The sequence below is a fragment of the Haemorhous mexicanus genome, chromosome 1 (assembly GCF_027477595.1).
Source record: "Haemorhous mexicanus isolate bHaeMex1 chromosome 1, bHaeMex1.pri, whole genome shotgun sequence".
In the NCBI taxonomy this organism is placed as follows: Eukaryota; Metazoa; Chordata; class Aves; order Passeriformes; family Fringillidae; genus Haemorhous; species Haemorhous mexicanus.
Window position 1 is genome coordinate 109,646,983 of NC_082341.1, and position 27,470 is coordinate 109,674,452.

General features: G+C 38.9%; 1 protein-coding gene across 2 annotated transcripts in view; it reads right to left on the reverse strand.

The window, feature by feature from the left end:
* SMCHD1 (structural maintenance of chromosomes flexible hinge domain containing 1) overlaps positions 1-24,039 on the reverse strand; it is a 68,817-nt gene extending 44,778 nt beyond the window's left edge. Inside the window, exons 1-12 of one of the 2 annotated variants that reach the window (XM_059858841.1) lie at positions 23,598-24,039; positions 12,412-12,487; positions 11,806-11,967; positions 9,146-9,228; positions 8,909-9,039; positions 7,293-7,407; positions 7,034-7,153; positions 4,016-4,182; positions 1,731-1,824; positions 1,267-1,477; positions 284-401; positions 13-196 (exon numbers count right to left, since the gene is read on the reverse strand). In XM_059858841.1, coding sequence (XP_059714824.1) covers positions 13-196; positions 284-401; positions 1,267-1,477; positions 1,731-1,824; positions 4,016-4,182; positions 7,034-7,153; positions 7,293-7,407; positions 8,909-9,039; positions 9,146-9,228; positions 11,806-11,967; positions 12,412-12,487; positions 23,598-23,777 — 1,641 coding nt within the window. In that variant the 5' untranslated portion in view covers positions 23,778-24,039. Of the gene's footprint in view, positions 1-12; positions 197-283; positions 402-1,266; positions 1,478-1,730; positions 1,825-4,015; positions 4,183-7,033; positions 7,154-7,292; positions 7,408-8,908; positions 9,040-9,145; positions 9,229-11,805; positions 11,968-12,411; positions 12,488-23,597 lie in introns of those variants that run through there. The other variant, XM_059858849.1, reaches the window with a different exon arrangement.
* Between the last annotated feature and the right edge of the window lie 3,431 nt (positions 24,040-27,470).

Sequence of the window (27,470 nt, forward strand, 5' to 3'; positions counted from 1 at the left end):
CGCAGTATTTACCTGTCCATTGAAGATTCTCGTGAACAGAGTATTCTTATCCTTTAGCTTCAGCTCCAGGTCCATGAAAGTGAGTTTGTTTGTGCTGACCTGGAACTTATCATTGGTAAACAATGCACCAGAAATTCTGTTGTAGCATTCAATTGGTGCCAATCCTCTCTTCTTTGGAGGAGCACACCAGTCAAAACTTAAAAGGAGAAAGTCATTACAATTCTTTTTCATACAGAGAGGTTTACGTTATAGAAAGAGACTATACAAACACATCACCACTTACTCTTCCACAGTTGTGTACGGTATTAATCTTCCATTCCAAAAACATTCAAAAATAGGCCTTTTTCCTCTGGCCCCTTTTTCTACTAAAAAACAGTCATCGTCATCATCATCATTTAATCCTTGATTAAAAAAAAAAAAAAAAGAAAGATAGTGTCCTTGAACATATTTACTTAAAAAATTAATATAATATCAAAATCCATAGCAATCTTAGTGAAGAAGTACTATTGTTATTACAGAAGTACTATTGTTATTGCATTCAGCACAGTAGTAATGCACATTATCTCAAGCTCATTACATACAATATTACATTTTTTTTCCTGTTTTAGAAATACCAAGCAGAAAAACTAAGGAAGGTAAAGAAAAATTCTAAATGGAAGTTAAATATTGACAAATTCGAAACTTTAAAATTTGAGTGTTACTTTTTCCTTTGTTTCAACTGATGTTCTTCTACTATCACGAAATCTTGTCTCAATTAACTCAAGATTTGTTTTGTCAAAAAAAAAAAAAAGCACAAAGGATTTTAAAACCCCTAGCATTTGAAAATTCACAACTGAGTAAAACAAATTTTAAACTAAAGACTTCAGACTATATGTTGTCCTTTGCAGTATTTCGATACTAGAATCTCTTGAATCTGTATCTCTTGAATCTCTTGAATCAACTGCTCATATTTTATTACTTTGTTGGAGCAAAGAGGCAGTCAAGAAAGTGCAAAGTTTCAACTGGAGTATATTCCGTAAGAGTTTATAATTTGGAATCAGATGGTGTTATGCCAAAGATCAAGTTTACAGAAATGAGTTGCCAGAACAGCCAATGCACAAGATCTGTTCATCCAGAAGAATGCGAACTCTTCTGTTCTGTCACAACCTAAATCTGGTAATATTTGCACTTCAGCTTAAAGTTGTTCTGGTTTTTATTTCATTAAAATACTTAGAGTAGTAGGACTGTCTATGATAGGACTGACAAGCAGCAAAACATTTCACTTACTTGATGGAAAACATGGATCATCAGGGTATGTTTCTTTATCATAAAGGAAGGGATGGTATCGGATGATGCCTTCAACTATACCTTCTTCTTCAACATGTGCTTTGAACTCAAAACTATCTGCTGCAGTGTTTATATACAATGTCTGCATGTCATCTTTGATCTCCCTCAGATTGACAATCTTTGGTACTTTTCCCTTTTCAAACATTGAAATCTGGAAAAAAGGAAAACGAGTTGATTTTCCTTAGAGCAAAAGATTTACAGCAATAAGCACTTTGACAATAGACTGTCAGCAAAGGAGTTAGTTCCTACACTGCAATGCTAAACAGAATTACTTCAAAAAATTTAACTACATACACATCTTGAATGTTGTATTTTAAAATGCATGATTTACAGACAAACAGGCACAATGTAAAATAAGTTGCCATCAAAGAGAACTTTTGACTATCATGTATAAAATCTCTTACCTGAATATCAATGTTGTTGAAAGGGCTTATCTCTTTTATTACAGCATTAACTTCATTTCCTTTTGGTCCATGGATATAATAGTGATAGATATGTCTGAAATATATTTCAGAAAAAAAAACCCAAACCATCAAGTGAAATTTAAAAGTTGCACATTATAATTTAAAAAAAATTCTAAATAAGTTTGTATTTTTATTAAAATATAACTGATTTGTTGCACTGTTATAAATCAACTCCTTGACAACACATACATGGTACAAAAGATATACTAAAGGGAGTGACTCCTTCTCATTCCTCTCATCTCTGTCACACACATTCACACTAGGACCAATTTCTGGGTAAAATAACTGGAAACAAATTTGAAAAAAATTAGTAAGTGAAAAAAATACAATAGTTACATGGCTACAGATCCTTTTCATCAAAGGGTAAACTAAAAAACTACTGTAAATTGTTCTGCACTCTGGAAATCAGAAAGAACTAGAGCCACCAATCTTTCCACACTTTGTCTCTGATACCAGTTTTATATAAATCATCTAATAATAATAGAAATATGTAACAAACAATCACTATCTTTACAGTATTTACACAAATTTGAATATAGGTAGGAGTCATGGATGTGATCTGCAAAATAGAAATAATTTTTCAGTTGTAAACATTGCTTTCTAATTGGCATTTTTCCTCATTTAAGAAATTTCAAAAAAATCCACGTGGTCAAATAGATTAAATAATTTCATACAGATATGCAGTTTGAGAAAACTGAGGAACTTAACTCCATTTACTTCAACTTTTCAGCAAGCTAGCTAATTCTTCCAACTTCAAAGACTGAATCCTTAAACCTCTGGGGGATGGTCTGGAGAAAAATAAGATTGTACTAGTCAAGGGGACTGAATGCCTGACTAAAGTCAAATGCACCTGCAAGTTTATAGCTGCTTTGCCTTTGACCTCCACTGAGGTTCCCCAAATGTTCCCCAAAGAGAAATCTTGGTTTCCAGAAAATATCTCCTCCTGGTCTCATTGCTCAGGATTTTACAATATGTCCAAATTGCTTAGTATTTTGTGTGCATTTCTTCCAGACTTCAAAAGGCAGTCTCCTGGCCTTAAGACATTGTTACTTTAGGGGTTCATCTCCACCTCAAGGCACCCAAAATAATGAGGGCTGTGCTGCAGCGCATGAAAGTGGAATGAAACTGGTATCGTGCATGTATGGCAAAAGGCATGGCAGAAGGGAATGGGGAGGTGTTCGAGGGGAAAAGGACCACTACAGCTGAAACAGTGACACAGGACTGTGCAGCACTGGAAAGCTAAATGAGTGGTTTTACTGTAACAGCTACAGGACATATATCTGAATAACTACACTTGGGTTCCATCTCAGAGGCAGCTCTTTCACTTCAAGAAATGGCTGGAAAGAACCAACACACACTTAAGTGTGAGTGTTCACTTGACGAGCACCTGGAAGCTAATGAGGGATCTAAATTATCCTCTGCAGGTAGATGGACCATATATTTTCATGAGGTTAAAAATGGTTTCAGGAACAAGTTTTTATGTGCAACACTGAATGATATTTCACATAGTACGATATTACCTAATTCTTATATTAATCCTCTTCTTATGTACATCTATTATTACCAGATTATAGGTATCACAAAAATAAAACCATAGTTTGAAAACAAAGTTCTCTAGTTTGCCAGATTTCAAAACTGGTCTACAACTTTGTATTTCAGTTTACATTCACAGATGGATCCATCATCACAACAGGTAAGCCCAAACTATTCACAGGTATCTCCAGGCTCTGCAGGCCCACTGATGACATTATTACAGCACAGAGCAGAGAGTGTCATATATCCTTCTCCCTCTTAAACTGGGATGAAGAGCAGTACCTTCTTTTATTGTTGTTTAAAAAAGTCAACCAACCAAAAGACCCCTAAAACTGTAAATACAATACTAGTAACCAAGGTTAGGAGCACAGCTGTGAGCAAAGTAACTGATGCAGTTATTAGTAATTAGATAAACAAATTCTTACATTAGTAATACACCATTAAATTAATAGGCTACTAAAAATTACAGTGGATAATTATGTATCAATCATCAAGTCACATTTTTGGTTGGGGGTGCCCCATTCAGTTGTGCTCATTTCTGTAAAATTGGTTAGATAGGGAGGCTAACTGTAATATCAACAGCCTTAAAAAGAGTAAGGCCAATGTCAAAGTACAAAAAGGAAGCAGTTATTAATTATTTGACTTTTTTAGTAGCCCACTTTAAAATCAAATCTTTTAAATCACCAACTTACGCCAGCTGCCTTGTCCAAAGATGAAAGTAGTTTTTCAAGTACTGCATGTGATCTGGTTGTACACCTGTAATGACAACTGCTGTGAAACTCTCTTTATCCCTTTCTTCTAATATTAGATTATGAAGAAATCTTTCATCATCACTTGTGATGTGAGTAGAATCAGATGGCTACAAAAAGAGTAAAATAATAAGAGCAGGGATGTAAACTGAATTTCTGAACTCCCATCAACTTGAAAGGGATTAAAAAACATAACAGAAAAGTAATACAGAACACATGATGCAAAGTATCACAAAGGATTAAAGTTTAAAATAAAGGTTTCCAAATTAAAGTCAACAAGCTGAGAATGTGACATCACTAATCCAGTTCATTTTCGACTCACTTTCATCACAGCACTTAAAGCGTGCCGTCTAAAAATGCATTTAATCATGTTGAATGTAGCACTGTGCGATATCCATCCATCAAGTGGAAGCATTAAGTGTGCAAGACATAAGTCCTCTTTAAGGAAAAAGTTATTGGCTTTTAAAGGGATAGGCTACTTTCTATAGCAGAAACTCAAGCAGAAGAAACACTTTTGTTATAAAAGAAAAAAAGGTGAATCCTCAATTCCAGATGAAATGTCAAGCAGTCGAACAGAAAGAGAGATTCCTCATTCCAGAAACTACTGATGAGTGTCTTTTCCTGAATGGATGTACTTTGCTCTTTTGACAGTTTTCTAAAGTGCAGAGAAACACAGTGGTTGACATCATGCTTCACACTGGACCAGTGAGTAATCCCTTACATTTGGTACACCCAGAAAAAAATCCTATTTTTAAAACAAATATTAAGATATTTCTAGTGAATGCAAACAATCGCTACAACTGAGAATACATGTTGTAGTAAATGCAGCTACATGCCTTATTTTGCAGGAAAGCAGACAAACCCCACATCACTAAGGCATGAAAGGAGACATGTCCTACCTAACCATAGTTAGGTGAAATAGCTAAGGGTGTTCCATCAAGACTTACTTTCCCCAAGGAATCAAAGAGCTCTCCTTAGCTAAAAGGATAATTAAATCAATTTTGAGACTTTTCATCAAAGAAGACTGCATCTCTTTCTCCTGCCCACAGCATAGCCTGGACTATTCTATGCTAGTGATGGGATTGGCAATAATAAAGAAAAGCCAGAGCTGCTTAGTTCTCATCTCCATGTGATCTAGCAAACCTAGAAGCTGCACACTGATGCTGAACAAGCGCCACTTTGTACAGCATGGAAGAAATTTACAGACTGAAAGAGCCTCCAAAATATCACTCCCTAATTATATGGCTGCCTTCCCACTATAGATGACCAACTACCATGGCACCTTCCCCTACATTCCTATCATCTATCTCAACTAGAAAATTGCTATTTACTTCTTTGCAATATTCAATGGTGCCTATTACCCATCAAGGAAAGATGACCAGCAGAGATACCATTAATACCACTTCTCTTCAGTGTTATGGCCTTGTTCTAAAGTCCTTTCTGTTTCATATTAATAACATCTTGATTTCTTTGCAAAAGTAACTTCCTTCACCAACTGAATGGCTCAAAGGCTCAATTATTCTTCTCACACTAGGAATCCATTTAAAATTTCTACTTCTGCCACAGTATTCTCTTGCTCATGTATGTGCAGTGCAGACCATTTTACAAGTCATTAGAGAGATGAATTCACACATTTTATTTCACACCAATATAATGAACTGGACTGGGTATTTATTTCAATGATTTGCAAAAAAAAAAAAAAAAAATCCTAAACCTGAGTTTTAGGAATCTTTTAGGGGAACCTCTATTATCTTCACACTTCACTTCTATTACTTTTCACATCATCTCCTCCCTCTTGGATAGTTACAAGTTATCTTTTAACTCTAAATAAAACTTTACTTGAATTTTTAACAGTGTCAATTTTACCAATTTAACTTTCATTTTATATTATTATCAAAACTTTTCAAACAGCTGATTGCACCAGCTTCTTGAACTCTAATAATACCTATGCATCTCATTCAGCTACTTTCTTCCAACTTATGCCTGCCAGTTTGTCTTCTACTTTATATCACCCAACCTTCCTCTTTAATATCAAGCAGGGAGGGAAAGCATTTGTACCCTTTACAATAAAGCAGATTTTGCCAGCTTTTATTTTCAGTTTCTACTTTTTGAGTCTGATATTGTAGAGAGAATAAAAACAAAACTGGCAATTCATTTTTGTTGAAACTCACTGACCCAGAATTGGCATAATAAAAACCTTATTTACCTACTGTTCCTTTCTCATCCACATGAAACACCAAGAACACTGATAAAACCCACCAGATATGGGCTCAAGGTCTGACTACCTCGTCATACACACCACCCATTTTTCCTCCCATCTGTACCCTTAGCTACATCTTTGCCTCTCCCTCCTTGCCCAAAAATGTCCAAAACACAGTTCTTTTCAGTCTTCCTCCTTATCTTACAGCTTTTTTACTTTGACTCTTTGTCTTCATGAAAAGCATCAGGACTGCTGAGTGAGTTTAGTTTTCAGCTAAACAGTTCATTTATTTTACAATATTTACAAATACTTCTAAAACCAATGGGTTTTGCTGGTCTGGCTGGACTTTTCTCCCATATGCAGGTTAGTCTTACGTATTTCTAAACAAGTACAATTTGGTTTCCTAATTTATTCCTTACTGCTTCAGAGAAAATTCATTTTTCTTTCATACACAACAAAAAAATTTGCGGTGCTTAGAAAAGTATTTTTAAGCATTTTTCTTGACCTGACATGTAAAACTATAATGCATTTCTGCCATTTAACCTAAACTAAAAAGAGGAAAAAGCATCACATAAAAATAAGGCATAAATTGTCTTTAGCGTCTCACAGTTCTTGGTTACTTCTTTATACACTACAAGGTGCAAATGATTCAATAAGATGAAGATATCCCAGATAAGTATTACAGGAATATTACACAGTTAAATCACATTAACCTGGGAAAGGCTTTCAATTACAAATGTGAGCATCTTAAGGCTATTTACCTTTCTGTTTCGAATGAATCCAGTATATATTGCTTCTTTGTTTTTCTCCTTCTTTTCAAAATCCTCCTTAGAAAGGACAAGTTCATGAACATCCTGAGATGCAGCAGGTTTGCTTATCATCTGATTTTATTAAAGAAACAGAATAAGACTTAAAAATAACATAATAAAATAATTTAATGCTGTGATTAAAAGCTAGGAAGTAACAATTTGATTGCGTGCCAATGTTCTAAAATAAAATTAAAGTCAGACATTGACTTACTCTGGCAGACTGTCCCACGAAGAACACAGCTTGCTTGCCTCCAACTCCAAAATATGAGATATCACTATTTAAACTACGAGGCACTGGCAAAGGTCGTACATATCCTGAGTGATCACTGAGAATAAGAGTGTCCTTAATAATTTTTTTCAAGATAAAAGTAATTTAAAAATCCAAAGATACTTCTGATCTAAAGCTTCAATTAAATTCTTCCTCCTGGCATTTTGTTAAAAAATCCTTCACTTTATACCTTTTAAAACTGCAAGATTAAAATATACATGCCTGAAATTCTTGATGTACTCTTTTAAAAGGATGATGACAAAGTATCTTCCTAAGTCATCCTTTAAAACATTTCTACCCCTTCTCACAAACCAAATCTTATCAAATGAAAATGGCTTAAAAAGCAAGCCTGATCTTTCTGACAGCATTCTTTCATAAAAATACTTTTAAGTCAAAGTGGGAAATAATGGGAGAGATAGCATATGCTATCAGTATTGAAATTCCATGTCTTTTAAGTCACCTTGAACAGTCTTATCTAGTTTAGGAAAGCATTTATTATTAAATCACAGCTGTCCCAAATAAAAATAAGGTGTAGATGGTATCCTACTATAATTTAGACCTCTGTTTCCATTAAGTGGTAGTAATCCACAGTTTAAATCCGCATTTTAGGAATACTACACATTTCTGTTACTAAACTTGCCTACAGCAAATTCAAAAAGCAGTGAATTTCTTTACAAATTACCCAGAATCACTTTTTATGCACTTACCTCCAGATGCTTAAAAGACATTAACTTCCTATTTGGAGATGTTTTCAATTCCCCCAGCTATATTATCACTTCCCACAGCCCTATTACTTTTTACACTACCTGCTCATATGACAAATTAGTTGACTTGAGACTGTAATTATCATCTTCACATTTACAATCTTAGGCTTAAGGTATTCAAAATGTGACTGAAGCTCAAACACTGTACATAGCTGATTTTGTGGAATTTCATACACTAGGATTAAGTCCGGCTGTGCAGGTAGAACATCTCTTGAGAAGAGACTTAAAATCGTAAAGTTAATTCATATAAGTAGCAAAACCCACCACAGAACTTCCACTTTCTTCTTTAAATGCAAAACATTTATTTAGAGTAGCCTGCATCAAAAAATAGACATCTCCAGGTATAATTTATTATACATTATACAGAATCAAAATTTAAATTAAAAAAAAGAAAATTTGAACTAAAACCATGTATCTGTTACTGCAGTAGCTTAACAGATATTGAATGTATCATTTAATTCACTACTGAAAAGTTTTCAGGTAAGAGATGAACATGGTACAAAAATCCCCTGCAGGACACAGCATGCCCAGAATCGTATGCAGGCTAGCAAAAGACAGTTTAGAAAAGGTCTCAAGAACAAAAAAGCATTCAGTGTGTCACAATAATAGAAGAGCAGTTTTGTGTCATAAAGCTTGTCTTCTATTGCTTACTTAGAAAAAGTATGGGTCTATTTATGTAATCGTAAAATGACAGGGTTTAGCTAAGTGTTGGTATACAGCTATGCCTTAAAAGCATATTTCATGGACCTTTGCAGAGCTTGCTAATTGTTGCAGAAATATTTAGAACTTGCTAACCTTTCAAAGTCACCTTGTCTTGTAAACTTTGACAATCTATATACAGCCCAGTTGTTAAGCTGTTTAGATGTCATTCCACTTCCATTATCAATCACAGCAACAGCTGGTTTTCCTTGGGAATCATCAAACAACTGTTTGGGGAAAGACAAACAAACAGCACAAATCAACAAGGAGCAACAGGAAAAAAAAAGGATAATGCAAACTGCATCTGAAAACATTGAAGTATTGTTATCTTACCAATTTTATCTGTATACTCCGAATGCCAGTATTTTGAGAGGTAGCTGAGAGAGAATTGTCAATCAATTCAGCAAGGGCAAATGCTAAAGAAATTAACAAAAATAATCCTATTAGTACTCAGAAAAGAGGCACCCACTTACAGTAGTTTCTTTCAACAATTAGGAAAACACATTACCGAAACACAGACAAGACCTAAGCCCTGTGAGAACAATCAAAATCAAATAACATCTTGTTTAAAAAATAAAATAGCTTTTCTACATGTACTTTGATTTGTTTCATCATTGAATTTCTCATCTCTCTTAATGGTAAGTTATTAGAAAGAACAATGATAAATTAACTGTCTTCTAACCAAAAGACAGATTTGTCCCTTTCACAATTAGAAATTAATTTTTATGATTCATATGTGAGTCAAAAGTACATAAAAAATGGACTTTGACTTGTTAAAATATTGACAGAAGAATGAATTAACTGAAGAAACCTGAATTGAAATTTTGTGAAACATCTAAAACTATAATGTTAATTTTTTTATAAAAAACATAAAGAAAATTGTAGAAACGGTTGAAGTATTTCAGTGAACGGTAAATACAACCAAATTTCTGTAAGATCCATGGCAATACACTGCAGAAATAGGCAAATTTCTTGCATAAATTTGTTGTTTCTAACCATTAATGCTTGGAGCACTTACCTAATTAAAGTAAAAGTACCTAAGTTTACTGGAAAATTGCATTTAATCTGAAAAAAATACATCAAATTCAGATTAACTCGATCTGACTGACCAGCTTTAGTGAACATACATTTCCATCCAGTCTCTCTAAAAAGGAAACCTTATTTCCTACAATTTGCAGAGCTCTTCAGAATGCTACAGTGCGATTTACATTGGCCACACACTTCAGACGTGCAAAAGAAAACCCTTGAGTATTAGTGCAATACAGCAACACTGAAGCACATGGCATTTTCCCTCAAACTTTTACTGAAGTACAAAAAACAGTTCTGCACTTTTTCCAACTGTCTTCATTACAAACAGAGTAGTTGATCATCAGTCATGTGATCCATATTTACTATTTCATAGCAAAGAGCAATGGTCCTTCATGAACACTCAGAATTGGTTAGGCATTGGTTTAGTACTTCTGTCTTCTCCATGTCAGCTGCCCCTAGACTTCCTCACCTAGCATTTCATTTATTTAAGGTACAACTTTTTTTGTCATCCTTTTCAAATGTAAAACCCTTATTATCCCCCCTCACATCCCTTCCCAAATTTGCTCCAGCTGTACCTTAGCGTTCCTGATCTCATCTGCACATTCCCAGGCAATATCCCTATATTATTCTCTAGCTTGCTTGCTAGTTATTTTTTCTATTTTATTCTCTAGCTTGCTTCCATCAGCTGTGCAATTCTGTCTTGTGTTTTAGTTTGACCGGGGGGTTTTTACTCAGCCATGCTATTCTCCTGCCTTTCCGATTTCTTCCACATAGAAATCAATAGTTCTTTCGCTCTTAAATGTAATTTAAGTAACTGCAAGCACTCTTCTACTCCTTTATCCCCAAGGGTGTTTCCTGGCGTCCCATGCACCACACCCTTTAACAACTGAAAGGTTTTTTCCTAAGGTTTAGAGTCCTTACAATACTTTATGCTTGCCTATTTAATCGAATTCCACCAGGGTGTGGTCGCTATAGACCAGCCCAGTTTGGCCTTTCCAGTCAGTTTCTCCGTGTTGGAAAGCAACAGGTCCACTACTGGCTGCTGGCAGGAGTAAAGCGCAGATCTCCACAGAATGCTTGCTCTGAGTGGCCTCACACAGCAATTCCTGTGCACAGGGATAGATGTACCACTGACTCAACAGTTCCACCAAACCCAAACCAAAACAGTGCCTTTGCTGGGGCACAGAACAAATGATGTGCACAAAGAGGAAAGGGGAAAGACTGGTCCTTAAAAATAATAGCTGCTATTTATAAGCATTTTTTATATTGTTTTAAAACAACAGGAATGTTATCATGCTTGATTCTTGGTAATTGTTTTGCATTTTTTTCTGTGCAATTTTGAACCTGCTGTACCTATGAAGTACATAGTACTTAGAAGGTAATCACAGCCACAGACAGAATTTTCAGAATTTTACTTCATCAACAGTAAGTAATTTATTCAATAAAACAAAATACAAAATGCTGGTTACACATTTCATGCACTACTTAGACAAAAACTAATTAAAGCAGCATCTTTTTAAAGAAATACTTGCTCTTGTTGGTAAATTAAGCTCTGTAGCGCCCCAGATGGGAGGGCACGCAACATTCTATAGTAGCTCACACAAAAACTATTCATGAAATTCAAACACAAAGTCTACAGTTTAATACAGGAGACAAAAATCTGATAACACAAATGCTGACCTGTCTGAATGCCATGCACAAGATTATTCAGGCTAAAGTTATTTTACTTCTAAAATACTCAAACCTCTTGAACAAATATTTGAGAAGGTATCTCTATAAATCTAGATTCTTAGGTGGCTACTTTTAATAACTTTTAAAAGAAAAATTTGTATAAAGAACACAGTTAATTTTTCTTTTACAGTTAAGACTATTTTTTAGCAGCTATAATTTTAAGCTGAATTGCTCATAACCACATTATATTCACATAAACAACATTTGCACAAGATTACTTTTGCAGTACTTACGCAAAGGATTTTGGCCCTCGCTGGCATAGTACTCGTACATGCCACTTTTGACAAGTGTGTCATAGTGGGGCAGAAAGTCAATTCGCTCCTTGGTTGCCAAAAGCAACATTTGATCAACTGACTGTAGCAGATATAAAGTAACTCCATCGTGAACAAGCTCGCCTGCAGTGAAGATGAAATATAAAGTAGGTTGAAGAGCACCGCATCAGGCAACTTCAGCTCTCAAAAGAAGTACGGGCTTAGCCACTGGTAATCTGTGTATTGTCCTAGGCGTTGCCCATTCAGCATTTAACAACAACATTTAAATTAATATCTTTTCACATTTCCAAGCTTTAGAATGTAAGTTTTCTCAGGTGACAGCTATGTATATATAATTTTTTTCTAGCATTTACAGACTTTGTGACAGAAAATACTTAGTCTGTCATCATACGAACTCATCAAAAACATGTTTGTGAAAGTAATTTTTAAACAATTTCTGGCAAACTATTACAGGATTTGTACTTTCAGTTAATTATTGTATGTCACAGAGCACAAACAGTTATCATGTGACCTTTATGATCAATATAAGAAATAATTAATAATTATTTTGCCATCTAAGATACTTACTGAAGTTATCTTCTGTAATTTCCTTCCTATTTGTTGTGGTGATAACAAAGGTTTCATCAGAAGGTATGCCAAATGCCTATAAAAATTGAAGGTTATTTAGTTATGATAACTAAGTAGTCAAAAAATTATTCAGATGCATTGAAACAAAAAAAGGCACAGTCTAGTTACTTTGTCACAAGCAACTGATGAGTAATCACATAATCTCTTAGTACACAGCTGAACTTAGGATCGCTTGTTTTCTCAATTTAGTCAAATCCGTCTGTACTAGGGTGGGTTGTTGTTTTACCTGCATAAAATAAAAATATGCTCTAGTGAGCAACAGGAATTTTAAGGAGGAAGAACTGTCTTATAGATAACCCTCTTGAGGATAGAGGAACAAGACTGTGAAACTACAACAACAATAGTTTGATCCAGAGGGTGTCCCATATTTGACTGCACTCCTGAGACACCAAACCAACCTAATATTTCTTAATGTTGGATATTAAAGTCTTTGTTCTTCAATTATATCATACATCTAAAAAAATAATAAAAATTTCTTTCAGAAAAATTCTTTACTGTTAAAACACCAGTTTATTTTTCTGAACCTACTCCATCTTTGCCACTTTGATGCCTTCTTTTGAATGTGTTTACTGTAGCTTTAGACTTTTTATCCTGCTTTCTACATGCATTTAAATGCTTCTACTTTTACTTTCATTTTTGCACCCTGATGTCCAACACTAATCTCTTTCCCAAAATAATAAAATAAATATCTGTACCTTCTCCTGCCTTTCCAGTCTATGAAACTCAAGTAAAAGTCAACCCTGGTCTCACCACACTCCATCAACCAAATCAGTCTTGCAGTGACAATTCAGACAGGTACTTTTAGCCAGATTCTTCCCTGAAGGAAGCTCTAGCATTCTCTGCAGCAGCTTGCCCTCATCATTTTCCACATCTCTCTTTCCATCCCTATTACTCAGATTCACAAAAATATTTTTAAACACTTCTTATGGTTTCATTAAGAGCCTACTTTCCATATTTCAGTTACTTTCTCCCTGTGACCACATTAAAGTTACAGGTATTATTTCTAATTTTGCTGATGGATAATGTTGAACTTCTCATAGTGCTTGACATAGTATTTGTTTCCTTGGGGCAAGTGAAACAAATGCAGATGACACAGAGTATTATCTTAAGTCTGATATTCAGACTTAAGAATCAGGAATAATACTTTGTAGCTCTTCTGAATTCAGATCACTTCCATTTTACCTCTCACATTACACAAATTTCCACATAGCAAATCTGTACAAGAAAAACTAGACAACTGCTCAGAGCAAGAAAAGTAAACAGTAAAATATATGGATTTTAGAAAGCTGACATCCAACTGTGCCATTTGAGGTCAGTGGTTAATATAGAGTAAGTGTAGAGTTAGTTCTACATTTGAAAGCACAGACAAGCATCTTTCCCTCCAGCTAAAACTACAGCTTCCTTGTTTTCTCAATCTCCTAAAGGTTCTTCTGCTCTCACACCCTTATGAAGAGTGCAGTATTTACTTTAAGGCAGCAAGAAGTTAGGATCAGCTAGTGCATGTACAAGGCAGCAGCCTGCTATGGAAGCAGGGGCAGCCTCATCCTTCTGGTTCTCTCCCTCATTCCACGGGAAAGCCTCAACTAAACCAACCCCAACAGCCTGGCAGGCTATGCTTTAATTTCCTGGGTGAACCCAGCACTTCAGTGTCCACTGGCAGCAGGTAATTTTCCACTTCACAAGTAGGTACACAGACCAAGTTTGGCAGTCTGGACTGCAGATTACTGTTTTTTCTGGTCCATGTCACAGTTTGACAGGCCATATCCTTTGTAAACTTTGGAGATTACTCAGTTTGAATGCTTCACTTCTATATAAGACTTACTTGTTTCACTTCCTCCCTCCCTCTCTCCTACATTCTTGGTTATCCTAGTCCCTGTCTTTTCCCACTATGCCAGGTAGCAGTGAAGCAGCTGCACACCTGTGCCAGTATTAATTTCCAGAACGAGAAGCTGTTGGTCATTCCTGAATTGAAGTGAACATACGGGGCAATTTACTTGTACGGTTGGTGATTTACATTCGGTTCTGACAATGTTTGGTCAAGCATTTAATTTCTCAGTAAGATTTGTGCATGTAAGAGATATAAAGGTATCTTCTGTTGGTGAGAAGTTCAGGTTTCAGCGCCATATCTTTTTCAGCCCAGCATGGCGCCCTTTTCCAAATAATACTGAAGATGCACACAACTCAATTTGATAAGATTCATGAGACAACCCAGAAACACATTCATACGATAAATCTGTGAGTTATTCTATGATTATCCAGACATACAAGCATGATGAAGCTTTCACCTTCACCAAAATCTTCAAGAGTACAATCACTATGCTCAAAAATGCCTCTGCACATTCAATGTGACAGCATGTTTGGAGGTTAATGTGTTCAAACAACTAAGTGAAAACTTTTATGTTTTTGTATACAAAAGAAGAGATGTTGGGGAAAAAGCAGACACAAACTCCAAATAAATCCACAAGCTAGAAAAGGCAGACATATGAAAAGGCAAGGATCTCTAAACTGTTGGTTACGTATTATTGCTACACTCAAATGCAAGAGTTAAAATGGTACAAAGATGAACTGTAATGTGCATAGAGAAGAGAAAAATTACACCAAAAGCCTGCAAAGTATAGATTAACCCAACAAACCAAAATTTTAATACTCTGGGAAAACAACCATAGCTGTTGACTGAAAAACCAAATTAGTTGCTAAAACATACTTGGAAGCATGCTGAACATACATTGCCAGGCTTTGATGTCAGAGAGCTGCAGGGGTGACCAGTATAAGAAGAGGCAATCAAATGCCCTGAGACAGCCATAGCCAGTTCCAGATAGCTCTCAAATCCAAATATATAACTCACTCTTCTCCCAAATTCCCACCAGAAGGGCATATGGTGCTTCTGCTCTAACTTATCAGGGAAGAAATAGAAGAGACCAAAGAGAAGCAACATAGGAGATGCATCAGGAGACAATGCCAGGGGACAGACCCATTGAAAGGATGTTCTCCACACCAGAGCAGGGAGGGTCCCAAAGGTGCTGAGGCCCATGCAGAACCCACATCAGGGCACAGAATTTCCTCTCTGTCCTCCTACTCCCATGGAGCTGAGACCTTTGGCAATTCATCATAGCAGGAAAACAAACAGAGCAGCAGAATAAAGTCCTGTACATGCCCTGATGTCTCACACCACCTGTTGCCTAACCAAAGGAATTGGGATCGACCATGAGATGTGCATTGGGAGAACAAGGATAAATTAGACTAGGAATGGGAAAAGAATGGTGTATGGCAGAAGATGAGTTTGCAAAAGGGGGAAGAAATGCATCACTTCTCTAAGTGATTAATTTCCCCCACAATCAATCATCAGAAGTTTGTGTTAATGGGCAATAAGTTAAATTAAGAAAAACAAAACCCCTAAGTTTAGCCTGTTTTGCACACAGCAGGTTATCAGTCCTTAAACCCATGGAATGATACAGAAGCAAAAAAGCTGCCTGTACAAACAAGAAAAGTGCCCTCCTTGTAACTGGAGGATCAGTCTGGAGCACCACCTATGTTTCATTATAAATAAAGTTAATAGCTCTCAATCTGCTTGTAGATGTTTATGACATGAGATTTATATAATGCTAAAGGAGTTTGAGACAATGTCATGTGCCCAAGAAGCTTTCAGCAGAGCACTTTACAGGTATGACATATGAAAGTGTGAATGAACTGTGGTATCTTTAACCTTTAAATCTGAATCAAGAAGCAAGGTTCAGTTTATGTACCAGCTTCAGTCACAGGTTTTCTTTACAAACCAAAAAAACCCTGACAAACCTGAAAACAAAAACACAACATCTCAAATCATAGATAACTCCTCAGCAGCTTACACTTCAAACAGGTCTCTGTTTCTTTTCTCTTTCACATACGAGCACAAAAGCTCAGAAGTTTTATTGCTACTTGATCTACACACACAGAGCAAGTCTTAACCTGCCTACTGAGCCAACTAAAACACTCAACTTGAAGTCAACATAGATTTTGCCTCTGGATTTACTAACTGCCTTGGAAAAGGTGTTCAAAGAGCAAATATTTGACTAAGCGTGTGTACCACCACAGCTTGCATCACATGAATAGGCTTGAGGCAGTAAGTGAAGGAGGTAATAACATGCTGTAAGGACAGAGTCATTGGCCTGCTTCCTCTGGTCCTTCTGGTGGTGACTTTTAAAACTGAAGGAATAGAACACTCTCCAACATGACAAAGGTAGAACAGTGAAGCCAAAACGACAATATCTTCAGAAAAGACATTTAACCCCTTGGAATCCAAACCTTTCCAACACAAACAGCTGTTCCCTACAATATGCAACTTCCGTACCCTTAAAATTCTGCATCCTCCTACCATAACCAATCCAAGCAGACAGCGCATGAGAATAATGAGAATAAATGGCTGCAGAGCTTGGTGATGCAGCCAAGGGATAACAGAGACATAACATCCATGGAGTCACCTTCCACAGCCAAGAAGTAATTTTTCTGACTACTAGAACTGTATTGCCAATGCAAACCTCTGCAGGGGAACCTGAACTGTATTAGTTAAATGTAAAGAAATCTGATAATGTCATTTTCAATGCTCTCCTTCATACTTATACGCTTAGTTACGCAACATGGCAAAAGGCAATATAGCTTTTTCAGTATTTCAAATTGATCCAGCAGCTCCTTTACAAAAACTTATCCAGAAATCTGAAAAAAATGAAGCAAAGATCCACATCCAAACACGGAGAAGCCTGTAGCCTTCTGTAATTTTGCATTGATTAACTGAATATCCCATGCCATTTACCAAATTATCATCTGAAAGACATGCATTTATCAGTCAATTAGCCCACTTAATGAAGATTTATCAGTCCAAATTGAGAGAAATCAACAAATGGATGAAATGATAGTACTGATTTAAGGGAAACTAGTTCATTCTCAAATCCCAGATTTTCAAGCCAAGAACTGTCTTTTGTATCAATTCTCTCAATCATTCATAGAACTATATAATATTAATTAACAGAAGTAGCAAATATGAAAACTAAAATATAAAAAGATTAAGTGGAGACCTTGCCAGAAGTACGTAAGAACAACTGTACGTGCCTTGTAAGAATGCTAATCAAAAAAACTTTTCCAATCCACTGTTAGGACAGTTCTCAACACAATGACAACTTGCTGAGGATATCTTAGTGAGGACCTAGGACTAAGCACTCATGGTAGCAGGACAAGGATGATAACAGTCATCTCTAATCATAATCTCAATAAGTTTCCCTAATGTCACAACACAAACTTATATATAACATCTTTGGACACCAACAGAAAGAGGAATCCAAAAGTCTCTAGAAAAGTAGCTGAAATTAAAAATAAAGGTAGAAATTATTTCTACGCATTTTTTAAAGCTAAAAGTAAAAATTTGTATATTACAGAAATACACAGGATCTCCTATCTTCTGGTTAAATGGTTTTTAGAGACTATCTGCAGACAAAAAATAGCAATGAACACTAACACTCTAAAATATTTTCCAACCATCCTTTATTGACAGCACCATCTCCATCTACAGAACAAATTACAGAGGATAACATTTGCAGAACTTCAAGGTCCTTGTCCTCTGTCATACTTAAAAGCCTCACTACTTTCAGAAGTTCAGTTGATACGCTTCTAAATATTCACAAAAAGTAATCAATAAAAGATGTTAAGAAGTTAAGAACTAAGAGTTTAACAGAAACACTTAGAACATTGCTATGTATCACAAGTTTCAGTAATAGAATAGGTTTTTGAGGTGTCTTAAAGTTTTATCACAATTTTGATGGAAAAAGAAAAAAAGCAAAGAGGCAAATGGTATGACACAAGATTGCTACAGAAGTCACAAGTGTATCTGTCCACAATGATGCGTTAACTCAGACATCTTTTCAAGATCTGCAACTTTTAGAAGCAGAAAGAAGCTTGGGACCCCAGAATTTCTACAAAGACCATGTTACTAGACTTAGTCTGAGTCTAGACAGTAACTTCCACAAGACCTTCACAAACGACCAAGTCTAAAATCACAATCACAAATACTCAATGCAGCTATCAGCCAAAATTTGAACATTAGCTTCATGCCAGCTTCTCCTACCAAAATACTTTGTATGGCATCACTTGTTAAAGGAACAAGAATTCATAAAACCACTCTTCAAAACCAAAAAATATTTAGTCACATCTAACAATTGCACCTGGATAACTAATCCCAAAGACTGCAGATACTCTTCATCTGACTGTGTTGCCAATACTCGAATTTGACTAGAAACCTACAAGCCACTCAGCTTTCCAAATCAACTGATACACGTAAGGCTGTACCTAAGTGCACAAAGGTAGGCAAACTGCATCCTTCTTCCCACCAAAACATCAGTAACAATTCACTGAAGTCTGAAATACAGTGCGATAGTGTTAGAAAAAACTTACAGCACTGCTGCATCTTAAAGTATTTCCAACAGTGTCTTTAAAAACCAAGGAGAAACTTGCTTTGCATATGCATAGCATGTCTAAAATACACCTATTTTTAGTTTCTGGTTACAGAGAATTGCTAAACAAACAGAGGGCTTAAAATACAAAACCAAAATTATTGCAAGATAGACTGATTTCATCATTAATGGAAATATCTCTATTAAGCATTTATCAGAATGATGTTTTAGCAATATAAACTTGCAGAAGTTCCTAATATTTTTTCTTTGATTGCAAATAATTTGATTATACTTTATTTATTATGCACTGTAAGCAAATATCCACCAAAATTTTCACTTATTTCTTGTCTTGATTTGATATTACACTTATGTTTATTTTCCATACACCATCTTAATGAATATCTTTTTCTGCCTCTTGGCTCATTGAGACACTGGAATTTATTTGGGTGGATTGGCAAAATCATCTATTTAAATAGTAAGTAGACAGGTTAGGATACAACAGGAAGCTCAACAAAAGATGTGACAAAAGACTAAAAGCAAAAAAAGATTGTTTTATTGTGATACTTGTTGAGTATTTGCTTTAATTACAGACATTTACTTTTTATACAGATTACAGATCTATGCTTTCTTTTGTTTACACAGGGAGATCACAACAATGAGGAGAAGCTTCAGAAGAACTAAGGAAGCATTTACCAATGAGTTTGGTTCCTATACAAGTAGTAGCCCTAATGTTAGTGCCAGTAACTGAGTTCAGACTGGTAGTTCATCTCAAAGCCTATTAAAAATCCCTTTACACACAGCAAAACTTCTGTGCAGTTTTCAGCACAGACACCTTTCTGCTATAAAAGGAGCATGACCTAAGTGCCCGAAGGATTTCTGCCATCTCAGCAACAAACTGAAGTGTTCAGCTCCACTGCGCACCTGGATAACGGGAGCAAGGAATCTCAGATTAGCTGCCAACAGTTTAGCTACATTTTGCTTATTGTTACTAAGTATTTTTGAACTATACTCTAAAATATCAGGACAAGCAGAGGGGCACAGACCTAAGAGAGGACAACAACAAGGAGCACAAGAAACAGTACAGCCAAGAAGAAGCAAACCCCCTTATACACCTTAAAACTTCATGCCTCTGTAGACTGAAATTATATGACTGCTTCACAGGGCACAAAAGGAATACTCCAGCTAGCATTAATCTAAATTAAGAGGTTTCTGCTTTATGATTGATCACTACAAGGACGAAGAATGAAGACCATACAAGCTCCATCCTCCTATAAGATTTTTTCTCTAAATCTTCCCTCCTGCAACACTGAGAATAAAAGGATAATTTATCAATATATAAAGACCCTTCCAACTACACAGACATGCATTAACTGCTTAGGGGATAGTAAAAAAAAATTGCTTAAAAAAACACCTCAAAAATTCAAAAATTAATTAAGAATATTTTAGTAATAATAGAGGAATATTTTATATGACAACAGACATGACACGCATAAGCTTCTAAATCAACCTCTGAAGTGGCTGAATCAATTCTGCTCCACAAACAAGAAAATACCTTCTCTCTGCATTATGAAAAAACCCCTAAGTCTCAGAAGCAGCAGCCAAAGACCTTCAAGTACTTAATATTTTCAACTCAGGATCATCACATACCACAATCAAGTTTAATTTTTTTTTTTTTTTGTAGGATTTGACTCCTACACATCCAGTTCTATCTATCCAGAAGAATCCTCTTGTGCCATAGGAAGATGTTCACAACATAAATAGTTCCAACAGCTTAATATTTCTGGCATCCTTGTCAGCCGTGACCACGTGGGAGGACCTTTTGTTGCTACAGTCACATCATTCAGTTGCATGACAAATTTCCAGTCGAAATCCATTGAAAGCTGAGCCTGTACTGAGGCTGAGCCACCAGACAGGAGACCCGTGGAAACAACACTGCTGCATACTCGGTATCTGCCCAATCAAGCAGCCTGACAGTGCCTAACAGCTTTAATTGTCTAAAAGTGACTACAACATTCCACTTCACCTTAGCTTGAACCAACTCAAAATCTGCTTAACAAAAGAACTGTTCTTCCTGAGCTTTCATCAACTTCCCAGCCGTTTTCAGCACCACAAACCTGGGAAAGTCTGTCCCAAGCCGGTAAACCCATTCATCACTTTCTCCAAAAAGTAATTAGTTGCAACTTTCAAGATGCCAGAAATTGAGAACTCTGGAGTACAACACTCAGAGTAACACAATTTACAAAGCTCTTGGAGCACTGAGATGCCAGAAAGTTCTAGGACTTGTAGAAGAACATGTATATTGTTGGAGTGGGAGACATGAGATAGCAAACATCCCAACCCTCTGCCTGTCCAGTTTTCATTGTGCCAACATTTACAGGTCATGCCAATCCACCTGACTCAGCATCCTTTCAGAGTCAGATGCCCCACATATCAGATAATGACAGCTCCAGAGTGCAAAGAACTATCACACTGAAACTAGCAGGGGCAGAGGCACCTCTGGCTGCACTCACTGATGGTAAACGCATTATTGGAGAAGGTCTTTCTCTAAGAGACTCATCAGCTGAGGTTCTTGCTGCATAAGTTTGTAAGAGCAGAGACTCTGTTATCCTTAACACCCAAAACACCCACCAGGACTGGTGACAAGGCTTGTGATATTAAGCATAATAAAAAAACTATACTTGAAAATTTTATTTTCACAGGCAGCACAATCAAACACAGCAAGGTCTGCTTTGCAGAATCAGGCTTCTCAAACGCTCTGCTGCCCATGCAAGAAGTCTGCCTAACATTCAAAACGTCAATACATTTCTCTGGTAAAAAAAATCCCCGAAGCTGTTTGTACCCAAGATCTGTCACAGCTGGTGATGATGGCTTAGTTCTTAATAAAACTGCAAATATGCTAAAAGCTGCGTGAACTATTGAACACCATGAGGATGCACGGAAACATTAAGTCACTGGAGTGTGCAGTATATGTAAAAAAAATCAGAAAAAGACAGGCTCCGTTCTAGAACAAATTGTAAATTAGTGTTAAATTCAGCCCATTGATTATTTACAAAATTTAAGAGAAAGAGGGGTGGGTTCATCAGGTACATATTTGCCTCAACTACTGAAAATACTTAGTATTCTTGCAGCTTATCTGCTAGGTGAAGTTTTATCTATTAAGACAATTCTTGGAGAAAATTATGTAACACTCAAAAATTACTCACAGGAGATACAAACTCTAGGAAGGTCATGAATTCACCCCACTGTCTTGCTTCTCAGAATGTTACACTGTAGTGTATTCATTCTTTATGGGGCACTGGTCAGACAAAGCAATGTGCTAACACTCCACAATCCCCTTTGAGTACAGAATCAAAAAGTCCAAGTCTTCTGAGACTTCACACTCTCTAAACCATTTCATATCACAAAGTGCCACCTCTACTCCTTTTCTGGACACTTCTAAGGAAGATGACTCTGCCTTAAGACCATGGCTATGCCATTTTGGACACAGAACTCTGCAATCACAGGTGACAGCTATCCCTGCTGACGTTGGCAACTCAAAGCTTCCATCACAGTAGGAAGCCATTACATTAAACACTGTCCAGACACACAACAATTTACACACTACTTATTTAGTTATTTTTCCCTCAATAAATATTTTGCCTGTATCTTATATATAATTATTTGTTATCACCACGTATAATTATATTAATTATATATTTCATCATTATATATTACATGTAAAAGTGACACTTGGTAGTACTTATATTGTTCATAAATAATCGATAAAATTTATAAAATTTAGAAATAATTATATTAATTAAAATGTAAAACAGGTATTTATTATATCCCATCTACATGTAACAAATAGAATTTACATGCTAGAAAACGAAGCGCAAATTATACTGGATAAAGAAACTAAATTTTTTTATCAGACTAAATTAGCACAGAAATTCAGAGCTCATTTTCCTGCACATTCCACATGGTAAAACATGCAGGCAGCTAAGAGGCTTGCAGCATTTACCACTCGCTCAGAAAACGAAACCATGACAGAAACGGGCGATGCCTAATGGCAGCGCCAGCAAACTACTGGAAACAGCCCGTACGAGGAAAACAATCTCCACCTTCCCGAACTGTAAAGACGGAGTAGTTTCGTTTCGCGTTACGACAGAGAAAAAGAACCGAACGGACACGCGACAGGGCAAAGGCGCCGCCAGATACGGTATTTAAATGGCAGACACCGCTGCAGACGGGGAACGGCGCTCATCGCCAACACTTTGGACAGCAGAAACAGAGCCACAGAACCATCTAGGTTGGAAGAGACTTCTGAGACCCCCGAGCCGGCGCTGTGACCGAACAGCAACCCAGCGCGTCAGCTACAAACGCCCTCCGGAGCGCGGCACCGCGCCCGCCGCTCCCCGCGCGGGGGCGCTCGGGGAACACCCGCTGCCTTCCCGCCCGCCGCCAGGGGCTGCTCCCGCCGCCGCCCCGCACCGGCCTCTCAAGCTGCGGGAGAAAGGCGACGGCGACGGGGCGGCCGCGGGCTGTCCGCCATGGCCGCCCACCTATCCCGGCAACAAAGCTGGCGGGCAGGCGGCGGGCGCGCGACTCCCGAGCAGGCTGTGACACCCCCGCCCCGCCCCGGCCGCCCCCCAGCCCCAGCGCCTCAGAGACGGACGCTCACTTCTGAAACAACGCCACCGCCGCGCCCGACGCGCCCGCCCTGCCGCGTACCTGGCAGACGGCGCTGCGGAAAGCGCGGTAGTTGTCCTTGCCGTAGCTGAGCACTTTCTCGTCCGGGTCCGCCTGCTCCCGGCGCCGGTCGAAGAGGAACACGGTGCGGTCCCCATTGCCGCGAGGGGTCAGCAGCGCCGACCTGCGAGGTGCGCGGCCGCCTCCCGCCGCTGCTGCCATGTTGGGGAGCTGAGGAGACTGAAACCGTCCTGCAGCGATGGCGGCAGCGACGGCGGCTGCTGCCGGGCCCGCCAGCGCCCCCGCCCGGCAAAATACGTCCTGGCAGGGGAAGGAGGAGGCGGAGCCGGCCCGGAAGCCGGGGAAGGAGGCGCCGTGGAGGCCCGGAAGGAAACGGTGGGAGGGACGAACGGAGAGGGACGGGGGTAACTGGGCTGCTGGCCGTGCGGAGTGGTGGGAGGAGCCTGGAAACAAAAGCGCCACTTCGGTGGTGCGACTTCGGAATGAGTTAGCGACCTCCGCGTCGTGCTACTTCCGCCGCCGGGTGGGGCAGGAGCGGGATGGGGATCGTCATCGTCATCGTCGACGCAGGAAGCGCAGGCGGGCTGGGCCGTGGCAGCGCGTGCTGCGCCCGCGTTCGCCGCCCGCCGGCCGTTGCGCGCGGCGCGAGCGGTGGCGCGGGCGCGCGAGCGGGACCAGCGGGCGCGCGCCTGTCACCGGCGGGCGCTGTCCCGGCGCAGGTCGGGCAGCGGCCAGGGAGTGACCAGAGGTGTGAAGTCCCGCTTCGTCTGCCGTAAAACAAAGCGGGCAGTCCGGATCCCAACAGTGTTGTTTTACATAATGACAGAATCTCAGAACGGTCAGGTTGGAAGGAACCAGAGTGGGTCACCTGGTCAAATCTGTGCTCAAACAGGGTCATCCCAGAACAAAGAATTGTGCCCAGATGGTTCTTGAGTGTCTCCAGCAGGGGTGATTCCACAACCTCTCTGGACAATCTGTTGCAGTGCACAGTCATCCTCACAGTAAAGTTCTTCCTTGTGTTCAGGTGGAACTCCTGTGCATCAGTTTCTGCCAGTTGCCTCTTGCTCTACTGCTTGGGACCACTGAGGAGAGCCTGACTCCATACTCTTGGCATCCCCCTTTAGATATGTGCACACATTGGTGGGGTCATCTCTCTCTTGTCTCTTCCTGAGGTTGAGCAGGCCCAGGTCTGTCCTCGTAAGAGAGGTGCTCCAGTCCCTCAATTGTCTTTGTTGCTTTCCACTATATTCACTGCCTGAGCTCCATATCTTGTATTGAGGAACCCAGAACTGGATATAGAACGCCAGTTGTGGCGCCATTGGGGTTGAATAGAGGAGTAGGATCACCTTCCTTGACCTGTTAGTGATGCTCTCTTCCCCAGGATCCCATTGGCCTTCTTGGCTACAAGGGCACTGCTGGCTCAAGGACTTGTTGTCCACCAGGACACCAGGTCCTTCTTTGCAGAGCTGCTTTCCAGCAGGTAAACCCCCAGCTTGTGCTGCTGCAGGGGGTTATTCTTCCCGTGCCAGAACCTGTGTGTACCTGGGTTGAACTTCAGAAGGTTCTTTGTCCATTTCTCCACCCTGTTGAGGTCCTTCTGAAGGGCGGCATAGCCCTCTGGGGTAGGTATCAGCCACTCCTCCCAGCTTTGTGTCACCAGTTGCTGTGGAGGCCTCTGTCCCTTCATCCAAGTCATTGGTGGACAAATTAAACAGTACTGGACCCAGTATTGAGTTTTGGGGGACACTACTATTGATAGGCCTCCAAATATACCCTATGCCACTGAACATGACCTTCTGGGATCTGCCAGTTACCTGCTTTTCAATCTACCCCACTGTCCGCTCATCCAAACCTCACAAAAGTGCAGCTGCTTCTGTTCCAAGGAGTCTTGGTTTTGAGGAAAGGATTGTCATGGCATGTAGGGGAGGTTTGTAAATCAGTAGAGGTAACAAATGAGGAACAAAAAAAATCTTGCTTTTTGAACACTCCCAAGGTCTTCCTGATGTCCAACCTCAACCTCTTCTGGCACAGCTTGAGGCTATATCCTCTTGTCCTGCCACTTATGTTTTGGGAGAAGAGACTGACCACCACATGGCTCCAGCCTCCTTTCAAGTGGTTGTAGAGAGGGATAAGGCCTCCCCTGAGCCTCCTTTTCTCCAGGCTAAACAACTCCAGCACCCTTAGCTGTTTTTCATAAGATTTGTGTGTCGGATCCTTCACCAGCTCCATTGCCCTTCTCTGGACACACTCCAGCACCTCAATGTCCTTTGTGTAGTGAGGGCCCCAAACAGAACACAGGGATTGAGGTGTGTCCTCACCAGTGCCCAGTACAGCGTAGACTGTCCTGCTGGCCGCACTGTTGCTGATCCAGGCCAGGATGCCATTGGCCTTCTTGGCCACTTAGGCACACCCTGGCTCATGTTCAGCTGCTGCCAACCAGCACCCCCAGGTCCTTTTCCTCTGGGCAGCTTTCCAGTGACTCTTACCCAAGCCTGTAGCACTGCCTGGGGTTGTGGTGGCCCAAGGGCAGGATCCAGCACTTGGCCTTGTTGAACCTCAGACCACTGTCCTCAGCCCATCGATCCAGCCTTTTCAGATCTCTGCAGTCTTCTTCCCCTCCAGCAGATCAGCAGTTCTGCACTTCTTGGTGCCAAGTGATTGAGGGTTTGCTTGATCACCTGGGCTGTCAATGAAGATACTAAACAGGACAGGCCCCAGCAACGAGCCCTGCAGAGCACTGCTTGTGACTGGCCATCATCCGGACATAACTCCACCATTCTCTGGGCCAGTTAGACTACAAGAAAGCAAATTGCATAGTGGAACTGGGCAGTGAGGAGTTTTGTGAGAATGAAGAACATTTGTACTGAGCAGTTAAGAGAGGAAGGGTGTTTTGAGAGTTTTTATATAGGCTGTGACTCTGAACCCCTCTAAATGATGACCTGATGAAATTTGGAAGAGTGTGTCAAACCTTGTTACTTTATGAGTTCATCAAACAAAATTTAGTTTTACAGCATACATGAGACAGCACTTCCATTTTGGAATGCTAAGTGCTTTGGGAAAAAAAACTTGATGAACTATTTATTCTAGTTTCAAAATTAATATTGCAAGGAGGAAGGGGTGTTTCTACCTGAAATGCAGGCACTTAATTTACATGAAAAGAAGTTCCTCACCCTTCAGCCTATCTCCAAGCTGGTTTAAAGAGTGCCTGCAGTTGCAAAGTTTTCATTTTGCAGTATAAAGTATTCTGTTCTTCAACAACTGAATAATCATTTTAATCCTTGTGAAAAAGAATTTCTTATCTGGAAAAAGGAATTCATATATAATCTACTGTATTTTAAGGTCAGATATCATGTTATTTTTCAAAATTATTAGTAACAGTAGGGTAACCAATAATTTGTTCACCTTGCAATTTCATGTTTCAGATGATGCTCAGGAAAGTGGGGTTTTTTTGTGCATGTGTGCAGGGATGTGTTTATTATTATATCCTGCATGTATTTAATTTTTTTTTTAAATTCAAGGAATAAATTAAATGCCTGATTTCTTTTTTTTAATTGAGGGCAAATATTAACTAAGTTCCAGCGCTGAACATTTTTAGGTAGTAAATATTTTGTATACACATAATGAAAAATGCTGTAGTTTAACTAGAAGGAAGTGCACAGCCTCTCTAGTAGCTTGTTGCAGTGGTACAGTCTTTAGAGTGATACTGGATGCCACTGCCTACATATGTAGGTGCAATGCTACCAATTCCAAATGATCCAATAAAAATGCTGTTCCTCCTTAAGGTAACAAAGGTTTTATATGTAAGAAGAGGTGGCATCTTGGATTTAGAACTCTGTGAACCTTTGACCTGGCCTGTTAGAAAAAATACCTTAGCGAGAACCCCTGAGGCGTGAA